This window comes from Diadema antillarum, unplaced genomic scaffold, assembly GCF_040938485.1.
Source record: "Diadema antillarum isolate AM-2024a unplaced genomic scaffold, OU_Dant_1.0 scf00000095, whole genome shotgun sequence".
Lineage (NCBI taxonomy): Eukaryota > Metazoa > Echinodermata > Echinoidea > Diadematoida > Diadematidae > Diadema > Diadema antillarum.
Window position 1 is genome coordinate 195,863 of NW_027270984.1, and position 19,689 is coordinate 215,551.

General features: G+C 38.8%; 1 protein-coding gene across 1 annotated transcript in view; it reads right to left on the reverse strand.

Annotated features, from left to right (window-relative positions):
• The window catches only part of LOC139718488 (cell division cycle protein 27 homolog), a 33,888-nt gene extending 19,039 nt beyond the window's left edge, over positions 1 to 14,849 (reverse strand). The window contains exons 1-3 of the mRNA XM_071629961.1: positions 14,681 to 14,849; positions 2,029 to 2,104; positions 89 to 236 (exon numbers count right to left, since the gene is read on the reverse strand). Of these exons, the coding sequence (XP_071486062.1) occupies positions 89 to 236; positions 2,029 to 2,104; positions 14,681 to 14,704 (248 nt within the window). The 5' untranslated portion in view covers positions 14,705 to 14,849. The remainder of the gene's footprint in view (positions 1 to 88; positions 237 to 2,028; positions 2,105 to 14,680) is intronic.
• Positions 14,850 to 19,689: the final 4,840 nt, after the last annotated feature.

A 19,689-nucleotide genomic window follows, 5' to 3' on the forward strand; every position in this document is an offset into this window, starting at 1 on the left:
AAAACATGCAGCGCATTCAGTTCCTCAAAGCTCTATCTCGAGCATCACATAGGAGGCAGCATCACATAGGAGGCGCCATCATACTCACTTCTCCATATCGAGGCAGCAGCGGGCCATGAGGAACCGGCACTGGGGGGTGGGGCAGCCCTTAGTGCGCAGCAGCGTGTAGGCACTCATCGGCTGGCCTGATCGGTAGTAGCACGTCGCTAGGAGAAAGAGGCCCTCGTCTGAGCCAACTGGTGGGACACACACAAGCCAAACCACAACACAAGTGTCAACACTGGTAGCAGGCACAGACACGGAACATGAATAAGGGGGGGGGCATTTCAGCAAAAGCTTGCATTTCCATAATATAGCGACTTCCTGTCCATAGCATGAATACGAACATGACCCCAAGACATGTCTTAAGGTTTTGCATATTTCTGACAAGATTATGTGCAATAGACAACACACAAGAACAAGTTTCAAAACACAGCATTTCATATTTTCAGGTTTTCTCTTTGATAAAGAGTTATTGAGAATATTATATGTATTTCAATACTATGGGAACAGATTCTCTCTAAGAATCTGTCAATCATTTCATTTCATACTGTGTAATTGTTGGGAGTGTCTCAGTACTAAAGTGATACAAATCACAATTAACAAGCAAGATGAATGAACATTCATGTAGACGCAAGCAAATAGTGAATTTTCAACATGTCAAGATTTGCCCCTCTTTTTTGCCAGAAAAGAAGAGTACGAACAAATTATGTCCAAAAATAAATATTTCCCATGGCATGATTTCTAATGAGAGAAGCTGACCCTAACCTACTGATGCTTGAGCTAGTTTCCATGTTCAACTTTACAATCTGATGGCATGAAGTATACGACAAAATCTCGAACCATAATAGCTTCCTCACCAAAACTCCATTTCCATCTGAGGAAAACCACAGAATTCAATGGAGGAACATAAAAAGGTTCACCTCCTGTCTCTAATGATTGGCATGCTGCTAAAACAGACCTGGCCCGGCAGGCTCACAGCACCAGATAACCAACTCATGTCATTAGTCACTTTTGACTCACCACTCCCGATGCAAAGGGAATTGGAAAACGTGTGCGTGAAATCATAATGAAGCATTTAAAGAGAAAGTCACCTCAGATCGTGAATTCAGTGAATGCAGACATATTAGACAAATATAATTCTACAGCATTGTATATCAGTGAAGTTTGAGGAAAATCACAGAATCTATTTAAAATGTATCATTTTTTGCAGTTTTGGTCATATCAATGATAAGAACGCTACTTCACAATTTGTGATAAGTACAATGTATATTACAGTTGTGCAATGATAATGCAATATGGAAGAGAACTGATACACGTACCACAGCATTTTCATTTTTACAGCCGAACAAAGGAGAGATATAGCTCTCTACTTGCTTCAGACTTCAAAAGGCAGGGGGAATAATGTTACCTTTACTACCACTCTTACTTACAGGATGCATCCGAGATCGAGTACACAATGCCTTGCAAAATATCTCTGTCAATCATCAGTGTTTGCATGTCAACTGATTCATACCCAAAATCTTGTGCAATGCAATCAATTTCCTAGAAGTTCAGAGGACTTCTTCCTCTGTATGGGCAGCGAAGTCTCCAGGGAATTACATCAGATAAGATTTATTCCTTGGCATGGAAACAGTGACCAGGAAGTGTTTTATGACAGGCTATTACAACAGAAGAAATGTTACCCTTAAAGGGAACATTCATAGAAAATTACCATTTGGCACAAACTTAAATGCTGTGTTTCTGCTAGAATCTTGGAAAGGAAAAAAATGTCAGACTTTTGCTCATTCTACAACGGGGAATGCAACAAGAGCAAAGAGAAAATTCATATTCAATGTCTGCAGCAGTGAGGCTCAAATGTGTATCACTGATATTTGACCAGGGAGTTGGCTTATAAAGAGAAAGTAAAATAAAAAATGATAATAGGCATTACAGATTGAGAGTTGATATACATGTACAGTAAATGTGGTGGAAGTACTGCGCTCTTACCTTCTGCATACAGTCTCTCAGCAAGAAATATAGCATCCTGGTAAGCATAGTGGTTTAAACTCTGCCAGATGGCAGCCTGAAAGAAAAAAAAAAGAAGAAAAGTAAACCATCAAACTTTCACTACAGGTACCTTCGTCTTCTTCCCAGGTCTTTGACATTCTGCTTATTACACTATTACAATCAAACTTCATTCAAGGTGACAAACTAAAAATTGCAATTGTAGGATATACTTCGCACAACATAATTTAAACCTTTCTTCATTAGTGTGTTTCTTCTGTTTGTGACCAGATTTGCAAGTGTAAGGTGTTATGATTGCTTTAATGTTTTGAGTATTGCCTTTCTAGAAAAATGCAAAATGCAAAATTCTTTCGTACAATGGTTTACATTACTGACAGGATTAAAGGTGATGACATCATTGCCACATCTAACTGATTGTGATTAAAGGCATAATTTACCATTTGCAGATGAAACAAAAACCCAGCTTTAGCGCTTCAAAATAGTTTTAAAATGTGAGTTAGGGATAGAAACAACCAGTGTAAAAAAGTTAATCAGTATAATCAAACTTAAGTATTGTTAAATATACAAACTGTGAACAATAGCTAGATTGTCTCTAGACTAACCGTCTACAGTTATGGTTTAATGAGAAAAATAGCGATATCTCCTTATATCTTTAATAGGCTTTATTGCAAAATTTTCATATGGCAGGATGTTTTGTGATACAACTGACCTACACATATTGTATGCATCAAATGTGACAACTCGAACATTCTTAAAATTACTGTTCCCAAAAGTAAACAGTACCTTTAACCCAATTGTGATTAATACCAAGTGCTGTCTCCAAATGATTTGTCTCATTCCAATGATACCTCTGCTGCTCTGTTTATCAAAATTGAGCCTCCCTGTATTTGTACAGTACATGTACATGTTTGCACACTGTATACAGTAACTCCTTATTTTCTCCATCTACCGGTACTACTTTTTGTCTTGTTGCTGAATTTTAAACACATTGGCATACGGTGCAGGAATGGTACAATGACCTTTGCTGTATAAAAACAAACAAACAACATACAATTTTGTACATTAACCCATTGAAGACTATTCCCACGTATACTCAGGCAGGTGTCTATGGGAAATGCACGTCCTCGCAAAATCAGGTCGTCCTCAATGAGTTAACATGTCACACTGAAAGTTGATCAACTGTGCATTTGCCTTACATCCGAATGGTATCACTAGACATTAAGTTTCATGTGAAATGTCTGATATCAAATTCACCTAGGCCATATATTCTGTCTATGATCTATTGATCCTACACTTGATACCTAATGACAAATTGAAGATTTCAATCCTTACGCTCAAGGGAATAATTTTCCAACTCAAATTTGATTAGCAATTTCAGCTGATGAATAATATTTTAAATAGTATTCTATACACTTCTATGGAAGAAAACTGCTACACAAAAGTTAGTTTGTGTAGCAGTAGTATAAAAATGCATAGCGAATTGCGATGCGATACCAGGAAAATCATTCCCTGATGCTCAGTAACCAGTGTACTGACGGATGTAACATTGACAAAAATGGAGAGTTCAACATTTGCTCATTTAATATTTCACAGTTTCTATGGCTGACTAGGGCTACATTGTAGCTGCCTTTGTTTAAATACAAATTTGTAAGCAATATCATTTTGATGGAAAAATGCAGCATACAATGTACTGTACATTACATCCCCAGGGTGGTCCACAACTTGAAATTTTAGCATGTTGCAAGCTCAGAATCTGAGAATATTGCAGAAATGGAATATGCGCGGAGCGCACACGATGAGTACGTACAGTACGCGCAATAAGAAACGCCTCCGTCAATTTCGTTTTCCAACGAAAGTTCGTTATCGATCGAGTAGCAACGAAATTTGGACGAAATTTGGACGAAATTTCGTTATCGATCCAGTAGCAACGATTCTGACGCTTTGTGGACGCATTTCACGCACGACCGCCCGCTCAATTTCGTTCGGCAAATGCGTTGCTCGTTCGGAAAATGCGTGTTCGGAGCTCGGCAGTTTCGTCCAAATTTCGTTAAAGGTAGGGAATCCCATTTGCATGCCTTAAATGAAGAGTTGTATAAATACAGTGGTATGTTGAAGAGAGTATCATTTTAGAAACTCCCATAAAGTATTGAAAGTGGAAGGTAACATTTAGTACACTTTTTTTGACCGTTAGATTTTGAATTGAATTTTTTTCGGGGCTCGCCGTAAATTCCAGTACATTACTAGGCTACCTTTGCAGACCCATGTACTGCATGTGTGTCCATCATGTATATTTTGTGAAGAAAGTTCATCAAAACTTACAAACATTTCTATATACATTCTTGCCACACACTCTATATGTTATTACATCAGCTCTTATACTTTTAGATTTGTGTTTATAGATAAAAAAATACAGAAGACTGCAACAAAAAGGCTTAAGTGTGGCTGACACACAGAACTACTGAGTAGTTGAGTTTTGTGCATTATTCAAATTGTAGATAACTGTTGACTTCCAAATTTCTCAGCAGTGGCCTAAACAAGTCCACCGAGGTTCATATTTAATGTTTTGCTGCATTTTGGGAGGTCTGTAAAAGGTATCCCCTACCTTTAAAAGCGTCCGTGATCCAAGGCGCACATGGAATACAGTACACACGTGTGTGTGTAGTGGCCACATCCACAGCCGCTAGCCGGCAAGAATCACTGCAAGATTAGACTCAACAAGTACTAGTAGTAGCACAGCGGTCGGGAATGAGAACAGTAGACAGGCGTGGAATTCACCTGATTCACATAATACTATTAAGAATGGTAACATGTATACATACATCGATGCCGTTTTCATTGAAGCAATTTGTAAAAGTTTTAGTGTCCCTTACCCTAGCTGTAAGTACGGCACCGTTAGCAGATTTTCACTGCATTTGTAAGTCACCTGATACATCACATGTTGGTATGCGGGCTGCATGTAACCAGGGAATGTGCACGTGTGGGAAAGGCGAGTGCGCCGTATGTGCGTCGCAATTGCCATGGCATGGCTCGCTCGGCTGAACGAAACAGAGATGTACGATACATGACAAGACCCAGTATAAGGCCTACTAATTGTTCACGTGTTGTTTTTTTTTTTTTACAAGCAGAAAATAAACAACTGTTGATCATGAAATAGACTAAATTACCAATCAGAGATCATTCGGGTTCATAGTATTTAAGAGAAATCACGCAATTTTGGCGAGGGTGAACCCACAGGAACCCACAGGAACCTTATCGTAGAATGCCGACCAAAAAGAAAATGGTTTCACTAAAATTGCGTGTACGTAAAATCCATTTGAGTATAGAAAGAAAATTAACCCCCAAAAAGAGGAAAAAAGAAATTAGAAGGATTTGTTCGCCGTTATTTGGTCATTAAATATATTTTCTTTCTTCAGCAATTGCGCGTTACATTGCCCGTTTTTTTATTGAATCAGGGCCCTGTTGCATAAAACCCTTACCGCTGGACTTACCGCTCCTTTCTATGCGGTAAGTCTTAAATCAGCGGTAAATTTTATAATCATTGATGCTGACGGTAGTTACTATTGAAATTCAATGGTAAGTTTTATGCAACGGGCCCCAGAAAAGCAAAAAAAAAAAATAATATTCAAAACAAGACAATAAGTTTAAAGGACAAGTTCACCTTCATAAACATAAGGATTGAGAAAATGCAACAATATTAGTAGAGCACATCAGTGAAAGTTTGAGGAAAATTGGACAATCGATGCAAAAGTTATGAATTTTTTAAATTTTTGTGTTGGAACCGCTGGATGAGGAGACTACTACAGCTTGTGAGTCATATGCGTACAACAGTATAAAGAAAATGTAAAAGAAAATTCAACATATTTTCACTTTTTTCGCATAATAAAAGAGCACTTGACTTGCCTCTTTTTAAAGGCAGGGGGAATAATATTACCCATAACATTTGTCGGTAACGAGGCAGGGGAATGTGTACTTTTTTCAAAAGATGGAATTTTGTGAAATTCTCTTTATATTTTCCTTATATTGTTGTACGCATGTGACATCTAAGTTATTCATACACTGCAGTAGTCTTCTCATCCAGCGGGTACTGCACAAAAACTTCAAAAATTCATAACTTTTGAACGGATTGTCTGATTTTCCTCAAAATTTCAGTGATGTGTTCTACTAATATTGCTACATTCTCTTAATCCTTATGTTTACGAAGGTGAACTTGTCCTTTAATTCTTAGTTTGATATCGTTTATTTCTTTATTGGACAGAGAGATAATTCAGACGGTACGTGGAATGTTCAAAGCGACTAATTCAGACTGATTCTTAGTTTGACTTGACTCTTTCTTTCTTTCTTTTTTTATTTTTATTTTTTTTTGGGGGGGGGGGGGTTTGAGGTTCATGTTCGTTGTACCCATGCACCCATAAGGTTCATTAGGACGAAAATGAAACATTCAGATACACGCGACTTCCCTACACGAAAAATAGATGTTCGTAAATGTGATAGTCAAATTATGATTCATAATTCGAAAATGCACGAATGTTTGTGATTGGATAGGTGCGTTATTGTCGGATTAGCAAACCTTCGGAGTACTGTATAAAAATCGAGCCTGTTGTATTCAAGGATAAACGAACTTTTGAAATAATGAATTTTATATTCAGAGTAAGACAATAAGTTTAATTCTTATATACCTGTAGTTTGACATCGTTTATTTCCTAGTTGTGAAGCGGGAAGCGAGAGATAATTCTGAAAAGAAGTATATATACAGTCATGCAGACGGAACGTGAAATATTCAAAGCAGCTATGAGATTAAATTTTAAGTTGTTTATTTGTTTGTTTGATTGCTTGTTTGTTGTTATGCTCAAGCGTTGGTGTAATTATATATACATTTTTTTTTTGGGGGGGAGGCATTTTTGTAGTACCCAATGCACGTAAAGTTCGCTGATGCGAAAGTGATAAAATGTTCCGTGGGACACGCAAATTCCCTACACCTTGTAGATGTTCGTACCTAGTGTGAAAATAAAATGTATTACTATTATTTTGTTTCCCCCATTGTTCGATGGGTATAGCAAACCTTCGGAGTGTCAATCCTTTCGTTTTTGGATAAACGAACTTCCTTAACTCACAACACCATGTTTCAGAGTAACAAACTATTAAGTCATTATTTTATTCGGGCATTGGGAATAGTTCAGGAATAAAATATAGAAGGGAGGAAAATCTTTAAGGCAAGAATTACGATGGATTCTTAGTTTGAAATCATTTATTCATTTCCGTGGTGTTCATTATTCCGAAAAAAAGAAAACGGGTGCGCTATTCCGATGGTTACGGCGTTATTTCGAATCCGAAACACGCATATTCCTTGTGCCTATCCATGTTTGTTGATTCGAAAATGTAATCATGCTGCGGGTAACTGCTATAGGGGGCCATATATTGTTTTATTTCTGTCTATTGTTATATTATTATTATTATTATTATTATTATTATTATTATTATTATTATTATCATTATTTTTATTATTATTATTATTATCGTCTTTAACATTATTAACCAATGTTTTGATTAACGAGCATTTTGTGGGCTGTTTTTTTTTTGTTTTGTTTTGTTTGTTTTGTTTTTTTTTGGGGGGGGGCATTGCCCGATTAGCAAACCTTCGGAGTGTCAATCCTTTTGTTTTCGGACGAACGAACTTCCTTACCTCAGAAGAAGAAATCAGTGTAACAAACTAGTCATTATTTTATTCGGGCATTGGGAATAGTTCAGGAAAGAAATATAGAAGGGAGGAATCCGAAACACGCATATTCCGTGTGCTTATACGTCATGTTTATTAATATGCTGCGGCTAAGGGCCTATTGGAGGTCGTTATACCTTTCGTTTGGTGTACGATTTCTTTCGTTTCATATCACTTTATTTGTTCCTTTCATATTCTGAAATATTTAAAGGTAATCTTTCAATTGCCTCGCACTGTGTATATATACATGCATTTTCGTAACGGCGATTTCGCGCTTTGCTGCAGTATTTCGAAGGGTGTTTGATGCCAGCCGCTTCGGTGTGCTCTGTGGTAATGTTTATGTGGTTGTCAGGGAGGTTGTTGATACTTTGTCTGTTGACATTTATTTTCGTACAGGCATGGGCGGATCCAGGAATTCTGTACAGGAGGGGGGAGGGGCGCAACTAATATTTCTGGTGCCACTTCCGGGTTTCACTTCTATTTTTTTTTTTCCACGATAAATAAAGGGGGCGTGCGCCTCATGCGCCCCCTCTGGATCTGCCACTGTTACGTGTTTATCTCGAGTGATGGTGATCGTGTTTCTAAATGTTTATAAAAAAAAGGACAAAATTATCCGAGTGATGCCTGATGATAGTGCAAGTGATGATAATCAACGATGCTGATGTAAAAGACGGCTTGCTGTGGATGCTGAGCGTACGTGCCCTTCGTTTATTTAAATAAGTTTTCCCTCTTTTACTCTTCTTTCCCCTCCCAAGAATGATAAAAAAAGAAAATACCTACACCTCACAACAAAAGGAACCACGTGTGAACAACCATCGTTAAGTTCAATCGAAATGTTCATTATTAGCAAAGAATAAGGGGAAAACACGAGTGACGGAAAATGATAGAAGCGACGAGATTGTCTTCTTGTGTATAATGCGGTCTCTTGGGATTGGAAAAACCCCACCCTCTCCCTTTGTGGAAATTTCCACAAAACCAGGTGCGTGCCAGACCCCAGGTGCCAGACGAAAGAATGCGCGCATTTGGTGTAGTATATCGATCGAAGATGTTCTGATGTTCTGGTTCCCGAACTGTAAAAAGGAATTGATTAATCACTCAAAAATGCAATCACAGATTTATATGAAAAGTCTCATATGCCTAGACAAATTCACTGAGATGTCCTATGTGATGCAGCCACCACCCGATTAAACGGCAAAATCATGACAATAAAATTTCACGCTCATCAAAACTGCCTATTACTTTTCATATGAATTTTGGTTATCAACACTCGTTCGTGGATTTGTTTGTTTGCATGTTTTGTGTGTATTATTCCTCGATCCTGAAAGACGTAATAATTATTCGCATCGAACGTAAACTGTTTACCGTAACTAAGCCTATGGCGCATTCGATCCATTCAACTTGCAGTAACCTTTAAGGCAGTACAACTGTAAGTAGCACATGGTGCATTCTTTTGAACCACGTGTTTCGCATATCGGCACATCCAAACACATTAGCGATCGTCCTTATGGCAAACTTTCCGATTACAGTCAGGGGAGAAGAAATCGTAATACTGTACATGTACTTACGAAAGTGATTATGCTTAAGATCAAATAAAATGAAGAAGTTTGAAAACAACTTGGCAACACTCAATCAAGTTTTGCATTCTCTCACACAAAAGCTCTCTTGAGAAAATGAAAGCATTCCCTCTCCTCTGCTAGATAATGGAAGTTTTCATTACTAGCCCAGCAAGTTTTGGGAGTGTACATGAATGTTTTTAGGATAGAGTCAAAAGGGACCTAAGTTTTCGATCATAGCAGAATCTTCGTCAGAAGCAAAATGGCAAATAGGCAGAAAAAGCAACCACACACATGTAAAGCGACTTCACACAACAAGAACAGTCAGGAACAGGCAAGGGACAAGGAACAAAGAAAACAAAAGGAGAGGGTAGGATGTCATGGGCAAGGAGCCCAACAGGTAAAGGGAGGGGATTAGAGCAGGAGGATGGACAGACAAAAGGCAGGGGAAGGTTAGTAATGGTCGTGAGGGCCAGGGGGCAACCATTGAAGGAAAAGGATGAATATGGAGGCAACATCAAACAAGATAAGGAACAACAGAGAGACAAAGAAAGGTAAAGAGTGAAATAGCAACAGCAAAGGGGGGGGGGGGGGGTGAGCAAACAGCAAGCCCTAGAAAGGATCTGTACAAGTACCAAGAGGAGGCAACAAAATGAAAGTTAGAGTCAATCAACAAATGCAATTAACCATATCAAAGTATGGTAATATTAATACAGCAATAATGATGATATTGACAAAACAAATTAGAATAATCATTAAAGCACATAAAAAAAGGGGGGACACAAAGTCCATGGGAGAGAAAATGTATACTTGCAAAGCAAGTATCAATAGGCAAATTAAATACGTTTCAAAGAGCTGGTTCATATGAAATCACCTTTGATTTATGATTTTACAAACAAGAATTTTCATCGCTTACTTATTTCTTTTATTACTTTAGTAATGTCATGATATTTCATGATGGTATGTGTTCTGTCTTTACATGGCAAGATAGGGGTTTTTTTCCATCCAGGGTCAAAAGAAGAAAGTGATAGAAAGATAACTGAAAGGATAGAATGGAACACCTACTCAGCAGGCAACACTAAAACAGCCCCCAGGGCCAGGCCATGTCGTCAGTGTCACTCTCGTCTTAGATCATTACAGGCCTACATTGTACATGTATAGGCTACTCGTTTCGTACGCGTCATCGCCAACGTCATGATGGTCGGTCACACGAAATAAATTGCATCATCATAAGAGCTCTTATATCAACACCACTAGATAGTGTAGATTCATTATCATTATCACTATCATTCCAGTCGATCTCATCCACCGCGAAACCCTCAAAATCCTCAAAATCATCGTGGTTAATACTCTCACAAAACACATCTGTAAACGATTCAGACATCGCAGACCTAGCTACACATCTTGCACACAAAAATGAAATGGAGGTGGAAAACTACGATGAATACACAAAATGATGGCATTTTACCGTAGCAGAAAATACACAGAGTATCTTGCACCGGAAAAAAAAAATGGATGTGGAAAACTACGATGAGGAAAACTAGGGTGAAACCCGATGCGTGAAGACGAACGATGAAGACACTTTACGGTAAAAATACTTACACGGAAACAAACGAGTGGGTACGATATTCTCGCACACACGAAGATAATCGACACATCGTTCAATCGAAAAACTCAACAAACACTCGAACAAAAACTCACCCCAAATTGTGGCAAACACGGTAATCACTTAATAAAAATGAGAAAAAATACTCTCTAAAGTATGATTGTACTCTGAAAAGAAAGGGATACAATGATACGAAAGCAAAAGAGAGAAAATGAGAGAAATGGACGGGAAACCTAGAGAACTTCGACGAAAGAAGAGCTAGCAATTCGCGATTAGAGCTAACTTTCCTGTGTGTGTGTGATCGCGTGTAAAGGGTTGAAAGCGTTGAAAGCGCTGAAAGCGTTGAATGCGTCCACAGCTTCGGAAAAGCGTTCGGGGATTTCGTTGAATTCGTTGAATTCGTCCAAAATCCGTCCATGAAGTCTGGACGCAAAAAGCGTTGAAAACGTCCCCGACGAAATCAACAACGAAAAAGCGTTGGGACGAAATTTGGACGCACTTTCGTCGGGCGTTTTCTATTGCGCGTACTGTAGTACGCAATATTTTGCTGCTTACATTCAATGTTCTCTCTCATGTTTTGCACACAAATATCTAAAGTACCTGGTAGTTTGATGTTTCTTATGTTATGCACATGTTTTGCACATTTTTGAATACTTTTACTTTGAGCTTGTTGCAAATTCTTGAGGATGTTGCAGAGCATGTTGCTGGCTTTTTAGGATGTTGCACACGAATTTTAGCATGTTGCAGCGACATGCTAAAACCCCTCGTGGACCACCCTGCATCCCTAACACGTAGTGTTTATACTCTGCCATCCAGACTTCTTTTCTTTTGTTTATGAATGTACAATGTATGTACTGAACATCTAAACTGATGTACAATTGCAGCATACATTGTACATGCATCATCTACTGAAATTGGCCAGCCACTAGCCACTGTGCTGAATTGTCAGGATAACAATTTTCCCTTGGTAGGTTGCTACTGCTATTAATTTTTGTTTTCTCCTTCATTCTCACAGCCGGAGTGACTAGAGAGGGACAGAGAAAGAGAGAGAGAGAGAGCAAGAGAGGAATAAAAAAAAATGACAACCACGCAATAACTAACATTATAAGACTACAGTTTGCAAAGCCTAACAAGGAAAACAGTCCAGACGCATTACAGCAGCCAGCATACCCTGACAATCATTGCTGAACATTAAAAAAAAAAGGAAGTTATCTTTGCATTATATACACTTGGCAATGTACATGTTACAGTGTATTTCAGTACGCTAAAATTGTATTGGAAGTCTGTAGGGACACCACAGAGAGCTGAAGCTGAATACATTATGTACCAGTTTTTAGTCTGTAACCTAAAAATACAAAATATCAAAAACAGCCGTTGTGAGGTTAAAACTGGGAGCTTATGAATGCAGCTCTACACGTATCCAAGCAAATTAAGAAATATAATTGAATGGGGGGGGGATAAACTGCATCAAATTTGTACAATAACAATATATTTTTTCACAATCAATAAACATTGTACAATGTACATTGTAGATTTGTATAACAACATATCGGATCTTTTCCTAAGGTGAATATCATAATACAGTACATTGTCACATACAACAGGAATATTGATTTCAATAAAGTACCAAGTACATAGCCAAAAATTTTATGCATATTTACAATTGTACTCTTGTTAAAAGTTGTGTAGTATTTCATCTGCGACTAAAATGTACAGTAGTTGTAGCTTCTTAAATGTGAATTTATTTTGAATATTGTCAATTACAAAGCAACGACACTGAATTTTGATGATAAAAAAAATAGGCATTTCCCATGCCATGAATTGTGCTGTTGTTCGAATCTGCATGAACATTGTAGAATTTGACGTTTGATGACTAATATTTCGTGCATGTTTGATGCAATTGGTGGCCTTGGTTCAGCTGTTCTTTCCCACTTGTTGATAGATTCTACACTGTAACTGTAGTGTAAAGTAATATATCTGTTAGATAGAGTTCTACATTCTTTCAAAACTGCATTGACTGGCGGCCAGAACTGTGTGTGTGTTGCTGCCCTGTCCCTTGCTTAATCTGTGGATTCCCACTGTCATGAATTTACTGAGTAAACATTACATTGCAGTAACACAACGCCGCAACGCAACGGTGCTGGTGGGTGGGGTTAACGAAAATTGCATGGACATGGTCATGGATGGTGTCTGTCAGTCATGGAGCCATGGAAATTGTTAGCCTGACCAGACCGCTGTGTGAAGCACAGCGGTCTGACATGTATTAGTGTTCAAACGTTGTAAACGACCGTCACTATTGACGGCAAAATCACATAAAATGCCTTTTATTTTGTTTGATTTTAAGAGTAAGATCATTTTTACCACTTACCTACGGCATATTTTCCTGATGGTTGAGTTGAATTCGGCGTTTTGTTGGTATCCAGACCTTACTGTTGGATTTTTTGGAGTAGATTGTGCGGTAGCATCTTTTCCTTCGAGAGCTTCACAAAATCAACAATCTACCACGCATGCGCAACCTGAAGTGGTTGCGTTTTACGTACGCCCGTGTGCCCGTGCGTTTTAGGCGTTACGTACGTAAAGCTACAGCACTCGTATCCGCGCGTAATGATTTGACCTTTTTATAGGTCGCCCGACTAGCTCATCACTTCCGCCCCGACTACCTACATTGTAGTATACGAGAGTGAATGCCATTCAAATAACACGCAGATGAGGAGTGAAGCAATACGGACGTTCACAGACCTGACTTTAGCCACGGATTTCGGTGAGTTTTAGATGTAAACAAAAAATTGCATACCGATTATCAATTGAATGATTATCATAGATTACGGTGATTCCTTATATTTTAGTTTTCCACGATTAATAAAGATATTCATGAAGGAAACGTACAGTGTACACCCACCGCTGAAAAATAACAATGTCTGCGAAGGAATAGACGTGCAGCCGCTGTCGCTTCACGACAGTGGCTGCGTGTAGTTAGGAAATTGTGTAAAATTTGAAGTCAAATGCACCCAGACATTCACGTTTGTCTGCCTCTGTTCTCGCTATTCTTGCTGGTATTTGTATTGTTGATAATGTATGATATTGCTATTGTCATAATGATCACTGCTGCTTGGCCATGTTGGCTGGATGTCTGGAAAATCACTACATTTCTACAACTGCAACCGTCCTCCTTCAAGAACATTTCATTTATTCAAGTCACAGAACACCGCACCATCTCTATTCTCTACATCTTTTGAACAAATCAGGCCTCAAGTCTTGGCTGGTTAAATTCACTCCATCATTGACATTGGTCATTTGACATTGGCATCAACAATGTCAATGACAACAACTTTACCCAACATTCAACAACTTATTCCTCCTACGACCCCTATCATTCCAATGTAAATTTAATGCTAGAATCCCTTTTAGGCTCAGACTTGTAGACGAGAGGCTCTATTCTTCAGCATTGCCGAGTTAAAATTTACTATCTTCTCGACCAACTTCTCAACATTGCCATGATTGAGTCATAGCTTAGATAGAGAAACTTTTCTTTTACTGTCCTGAGCACTACCCACTGATATATTTCGCTACCTACCGGGAGTTACCGGGCTAGCTACACGCTACCCATACCGTACGTTACGGCCATTCACTGTGCATCTATAGCATAGATGTGGCACACGGGTATTATCCGGTGCCTCTGCACTGCACTGCTCTGTTCGCGTTCGACTGAAAATATTACGATTGGTCCATGACCATGGATTTAAGATCTACTGTTGTACATACCTGAACAGGTTCTTGAATAACCATCGCGTTGACTCTTGGTAGCAATGCAAAGATGAAATACTAATCACACATTAAAAATTTGAGCATTCCACAGAGTGAGTTACTGTCTATCTCTTCAAAACACTGGCTGGGGTAAAAGCGCAATGTATTCCGCCATTTTGAACCCTATGATATCGTCAATTGCAAGATGTAAGGAGAGACCTCATTGGTCGAATACTTCAGGGCGGAAGCTATTTTCTTATCGTGCACTGTGATTGGTCATTCCACATGAGATTGCCGTATCCGTAGGGGTTAGAGCAGGTGCATAAAATAATATGTAACGGATACTGAGTCAGAAACAACGGTGGTAAACAGACTGGGTCTATCTATTCAGGGAGGTGAGAGGTCCCACCTCCCTGATCTATTCTAGTTCTTGATTCTAGTTCTTACAATTTGATGCAATCCCAATTCCGTAAAAGGGAGTCGAAGTACCGGTACCGGTGTGAACCGTGTGTGTGACATAAAAAATGTACACATGTACCTCTAGTCTCATGGTGTGTGTCTTTTGCACAAAAAAAAAAAAATAAATAAAAAATAAAAAATGTTTAAACTACATTTAGAAATGAGTTAATATCATTCCATAGCATGGATCAAATCATCTCCTCAAGATGTTGGTTAGTGGAAGTTTTCGAATTGCAAGTATGTTTATGAATCTGTGCATTTGCGGCTGCGCATAATGAATAATCATGAGATAATCTCTCGCTTGATCACGGAAAAAAAAAAGGCGCTAGCAGGACTTAATATTATCGTGGAATTTCATACGTGGTGATCTATTTCTTTTTCATACATTATCGTACCATGTTGAAAAAAAGTGTACAACTCGTTTGAGAAATGGGTATTCGTGTGATTCAAATATTTTACGAGCATATGAAGAGTTTGTTAGCAAAAACCGCGATAAGTCCATATTTGCCAAATGGAGATATTTGCAATTAAAGGTCAAGAAAAATAAAGAGAATAATAAGAAAATTTTTTGCTTCTTTGGCCCATAACTTCGAAAATGTACCTTTATGGATTATAGTGACCAATATATCATTTAAAAGGTATTATTTTGTATTTCATGACAGAGACCATACTTCAAAATCTTCAAAAATAGAATTACCAGTTTTTGCGGACAAACTCTTCACATTCTGCTAAATAATTTGAATTAAGCAGTAGATTACTAGGTCCATTATAAACCTGCAATGATGCTGTTTTACCTGCAGATGCTCTACCAACAGATAATGTGTTAAATATGATTTATACAGGCCTACGTATACAAACACAAGTTTTGATCAATCAATGGACAGGCATTTTTCTTTTAATCATCATGGAATCAGGGAGGTGATGTTTTTCTCTCATCTGAACTCCCTGGTGAAATTAAAGTAAAGTAAGTAAATTAAAGGAAAGCAGAGGAAAACCAAGTAAAGTAAAGTAAAGTAAGATAAAGTAAAGTAAAGCAAATTAAAGTGAAGAAAAGTAAGATAAAGTAAAGCAAAGTAAAGTAACACATGAGTATAGACACAAAAGAGATTGCACAGGGGTGTTCTGTCTTCGGTAACATCACACAGTCAGACAGTAAAGAAGCAAGCTCGAATTTCTCGCAGTAGAAGAGCGCCATCTTTTGACAATTTGCAGCAAAACAAGTGGGAGGCATGTGTGTTTACAAACGGCATCCATTCACTCTACACATTACACACCTACACGTGTGTGTACTGGTAGTGAATTATTTAGTGAATCACGGATAGACTCGGAACAAGTGCGTGCATGCTCGCGAGTGGGACATCGCTGGTACAAAATCTGTTAAAGTTCAATATGGGTAAAATAAAGCGACAGAGAAAGAAACTTCACCCGCCGGCTGTGAGAACTGAGGAAAACGCCACTGGACATCATCATGCGGACAGTATGGATACGGTAAGTCAGCAATACATTTGATCAAAGCGAGGACGTTTTATGTGTGGTAAATCAGTTCGGGAAACCCACTCACAAGGGGGGCCCCTCCTTATAAGTAACCCGTCCCCCTTATAAGTAACCCCGTCCCCCTTATAAGTAACCCCCGGGGCACCCCTTATAAGGAGTCTCCACGCTTTTTTGCAATGCAACGCGAAAATGAAAGGACTGCGGCAATTCGCTTGATTATGTCCATAAAAGCTTCACAAGTTTCCTAGTTACTCACGAAATTTGAGCAAAATCGGTTTGAGGCATCATATCTAAAATCATGGATTTAAATGCGATGTCAAACGACCCATGCGAATGCTGAAATGCGAGCGATTACTGGCGTGAGTGTCGCCAGGCGCGGCGGCGCGGCAATGCTTGAGTGCAGACGTGGCGACTGAGTACGGAGAGAGAACGAATTTTGTTAAGGCGTTTGCACATGAGAAATAGGGGAGACCGATTTGAAGTGCTTAGGAGAGAAGCATTGTTAGTTCTCCGTGAAGACTGTATGCTTGAGGGAGATGGGCTGAAAACTGGGAGTGCTGATACTGGAACACAAGGAGTGTTCACTGACCCGGTTGCTCAGCAGCTAGATCTTTCCTCAGACATGTCAGATACAGCTGGACAGGAGAAGGAGGATGTCATATCTACTCTTTTGGATGGGGGATCGCAGATTCTGGGTTGCGTTGATGTAGATGAGGGTGGTGCAGAAATTGATGCTGGGGGACATGGACGTGAGTCATGTGATGAACAGGTTGATGCAAAGGATTTAGATGCTGGGGTGCTTCTAATTGCAAAACCTGTGGGAGAGGGTACCGAGAGGGGTCCCGAATTATCACATGAAGGTCAGGATGTTCAAAAGCATGCAAAAGTGCAGCCACTGAGTACTCACTTAGCGCCAAAGGAGCGGTCAATTCCAAAAGGGGAGAATATTTCTCATGGTGACATTGTTGTCAATAATGTAACAACAAGGGAGGCATGCATATCTAACTGTAACATGTGGAAGCATGGATGTCATGTTCAAGGAACAGTATGGGGGCCCTGGGAGTCCAATTGGAGACCGAATTTTCATGAAAGCTTGGTTGCTGCAGGTTAGAAATTCGTCCGTTCATGGAATTTGTTGTGAGTTGATTCGCTCACAGTGTATACGTTTATGACTGCAGCTGAAACTTGTGTACCATCTCAAGTAGCAATGGACTTAGGAACTATGCGCATTTAAGAGATGCAATATCAATGCGAGAAATGATTATCAATATAATATGGTAGTTTTAATTGATATGTGATCGATAAGAAGTTTTTAATGAGATATTGGAATAGTGATATGAAAGTATTTGAAATCACTATTACGTGGAAAAACGAAGGAACTATAATAGCTATTGTTTTAATTGTTTTGTTGGCAGCTGAACAATATGGCATTCTGACAATATTAGTGGTTGTTCAGTGAGTCAGAAACTTTTGATAATGAGAATAACAGGTCAAAAATTCATGCTTTGAATGATCCCTTAATTTGTGTGAAGTTTTGTCAATGAGCAAATTGTCGACTGTGACGATATGACACATAAAGCGGGGAAGTTATCTTTATCATTCGCTTGCTAAAGCGGGGAAGCTCATATTTGTTATTAGTGAATTCTAACATTCCGTGACTTCACTTTGTTTTAACTGTTGCATTTCCTGATATGTGTTATATTGAGTAATTGAGAAATATTACTCTTAGAAAATAGATTATCATCATACGGGTCGTATGATATAATCGCGGGGAAGTTGTCGTGTTGTATGTACAATTTGCATAGTGTATTAAGAGACCTGTCTATGTTGTGCCTCGATATAAATCTTAATTGATACAGACATTAATGTATGGTTTTATATACGACGCAGAACATGTTCTGTTGCGGCACGTTTGACGTTATTCTGGGCTTATATAGACCATTTTTCTCGGAGAATCTGTACATAACTGACAATGTGGAACAACTGAGCTTTACATTGAAGCGGAACTGAAGATGACGTATTGATGTGTTATTCTCTTGGCCCGAACCTTTATGCCATGTATCTGAATTTGTATGATTTACTGTAAATTTGGAAGGTTCAAGAGTTTCAGCTTTTGGCAGATTTCAAAAATAATGTTCGATTTTGTAGTATTTCCGCGTTTGTATAGTTGACTGGAAAAGCGGGGAACACACGCTTTCCTGAAACATATTTTTGTAATTATCTACTGTTAATCCGCTCTGTGTGGAATTGCTGTAAAGTGTAATGATTTGATGTGAAGAGCGGGGAATTTTTCGTTATGTATTATTGTGTGTAATGGTATGAAAATAATATGATGTAATTGGGATTATATAACACATGGTTGTGTTATATAATCGCGGGGAAGTTTGTGGTAAATGGAAATATGCGGTATGTTATTGTTGCGTCAATGCGTTGAGGCGCGTTGTGTCCATGCCAATGGCGCAGTGTGCGTGTGGTTGGCATGGGCACAACGCAACTTTTATTTTTCATGTGAATATAATGACGCAGATTTGATTGATTCTTGATTCTTCACTTTCACTTAGGAGAGAATGGACATACAAATGTATTCTCTACGAGCTCTGCTATGTTGAATAGTTAATAGGCCTGTATCTGTTATTCACTCTGTATTCGACATGTAGCTGAGGATAATGCGGAGTTTATACATGTATCGGCAGACTGAGACTGTTTGATTTGCTCAATAAATCATTGCAATTTCAACTCATGGAGACTGGCATCGTCAGCGTCATCATTAACCCGGTTTACAACATATGCATCTAGGCAGCGCCAGCGCGCAGCGGATGGCCATGCCCATGGCCATGGCATGGGACGGGTAATGGCATGGCCCATGCCCATGGGCATGGCATGATGCTAGTCCTGAATGCTGCATAGTCTACAAATATTTGTTTTCTTTGAATGTGTGTCAGTACATGCACGATTTTCACAATCATTTCATTTCATTTTCATTCTGTATAAGGCAGTCAGTAGGCAGAAAAAGAGAAAACCCCATGCCAGGTAAAGCAGTCCCGGTTGCTCCTCCTGTGTACTGTTGGACTTAA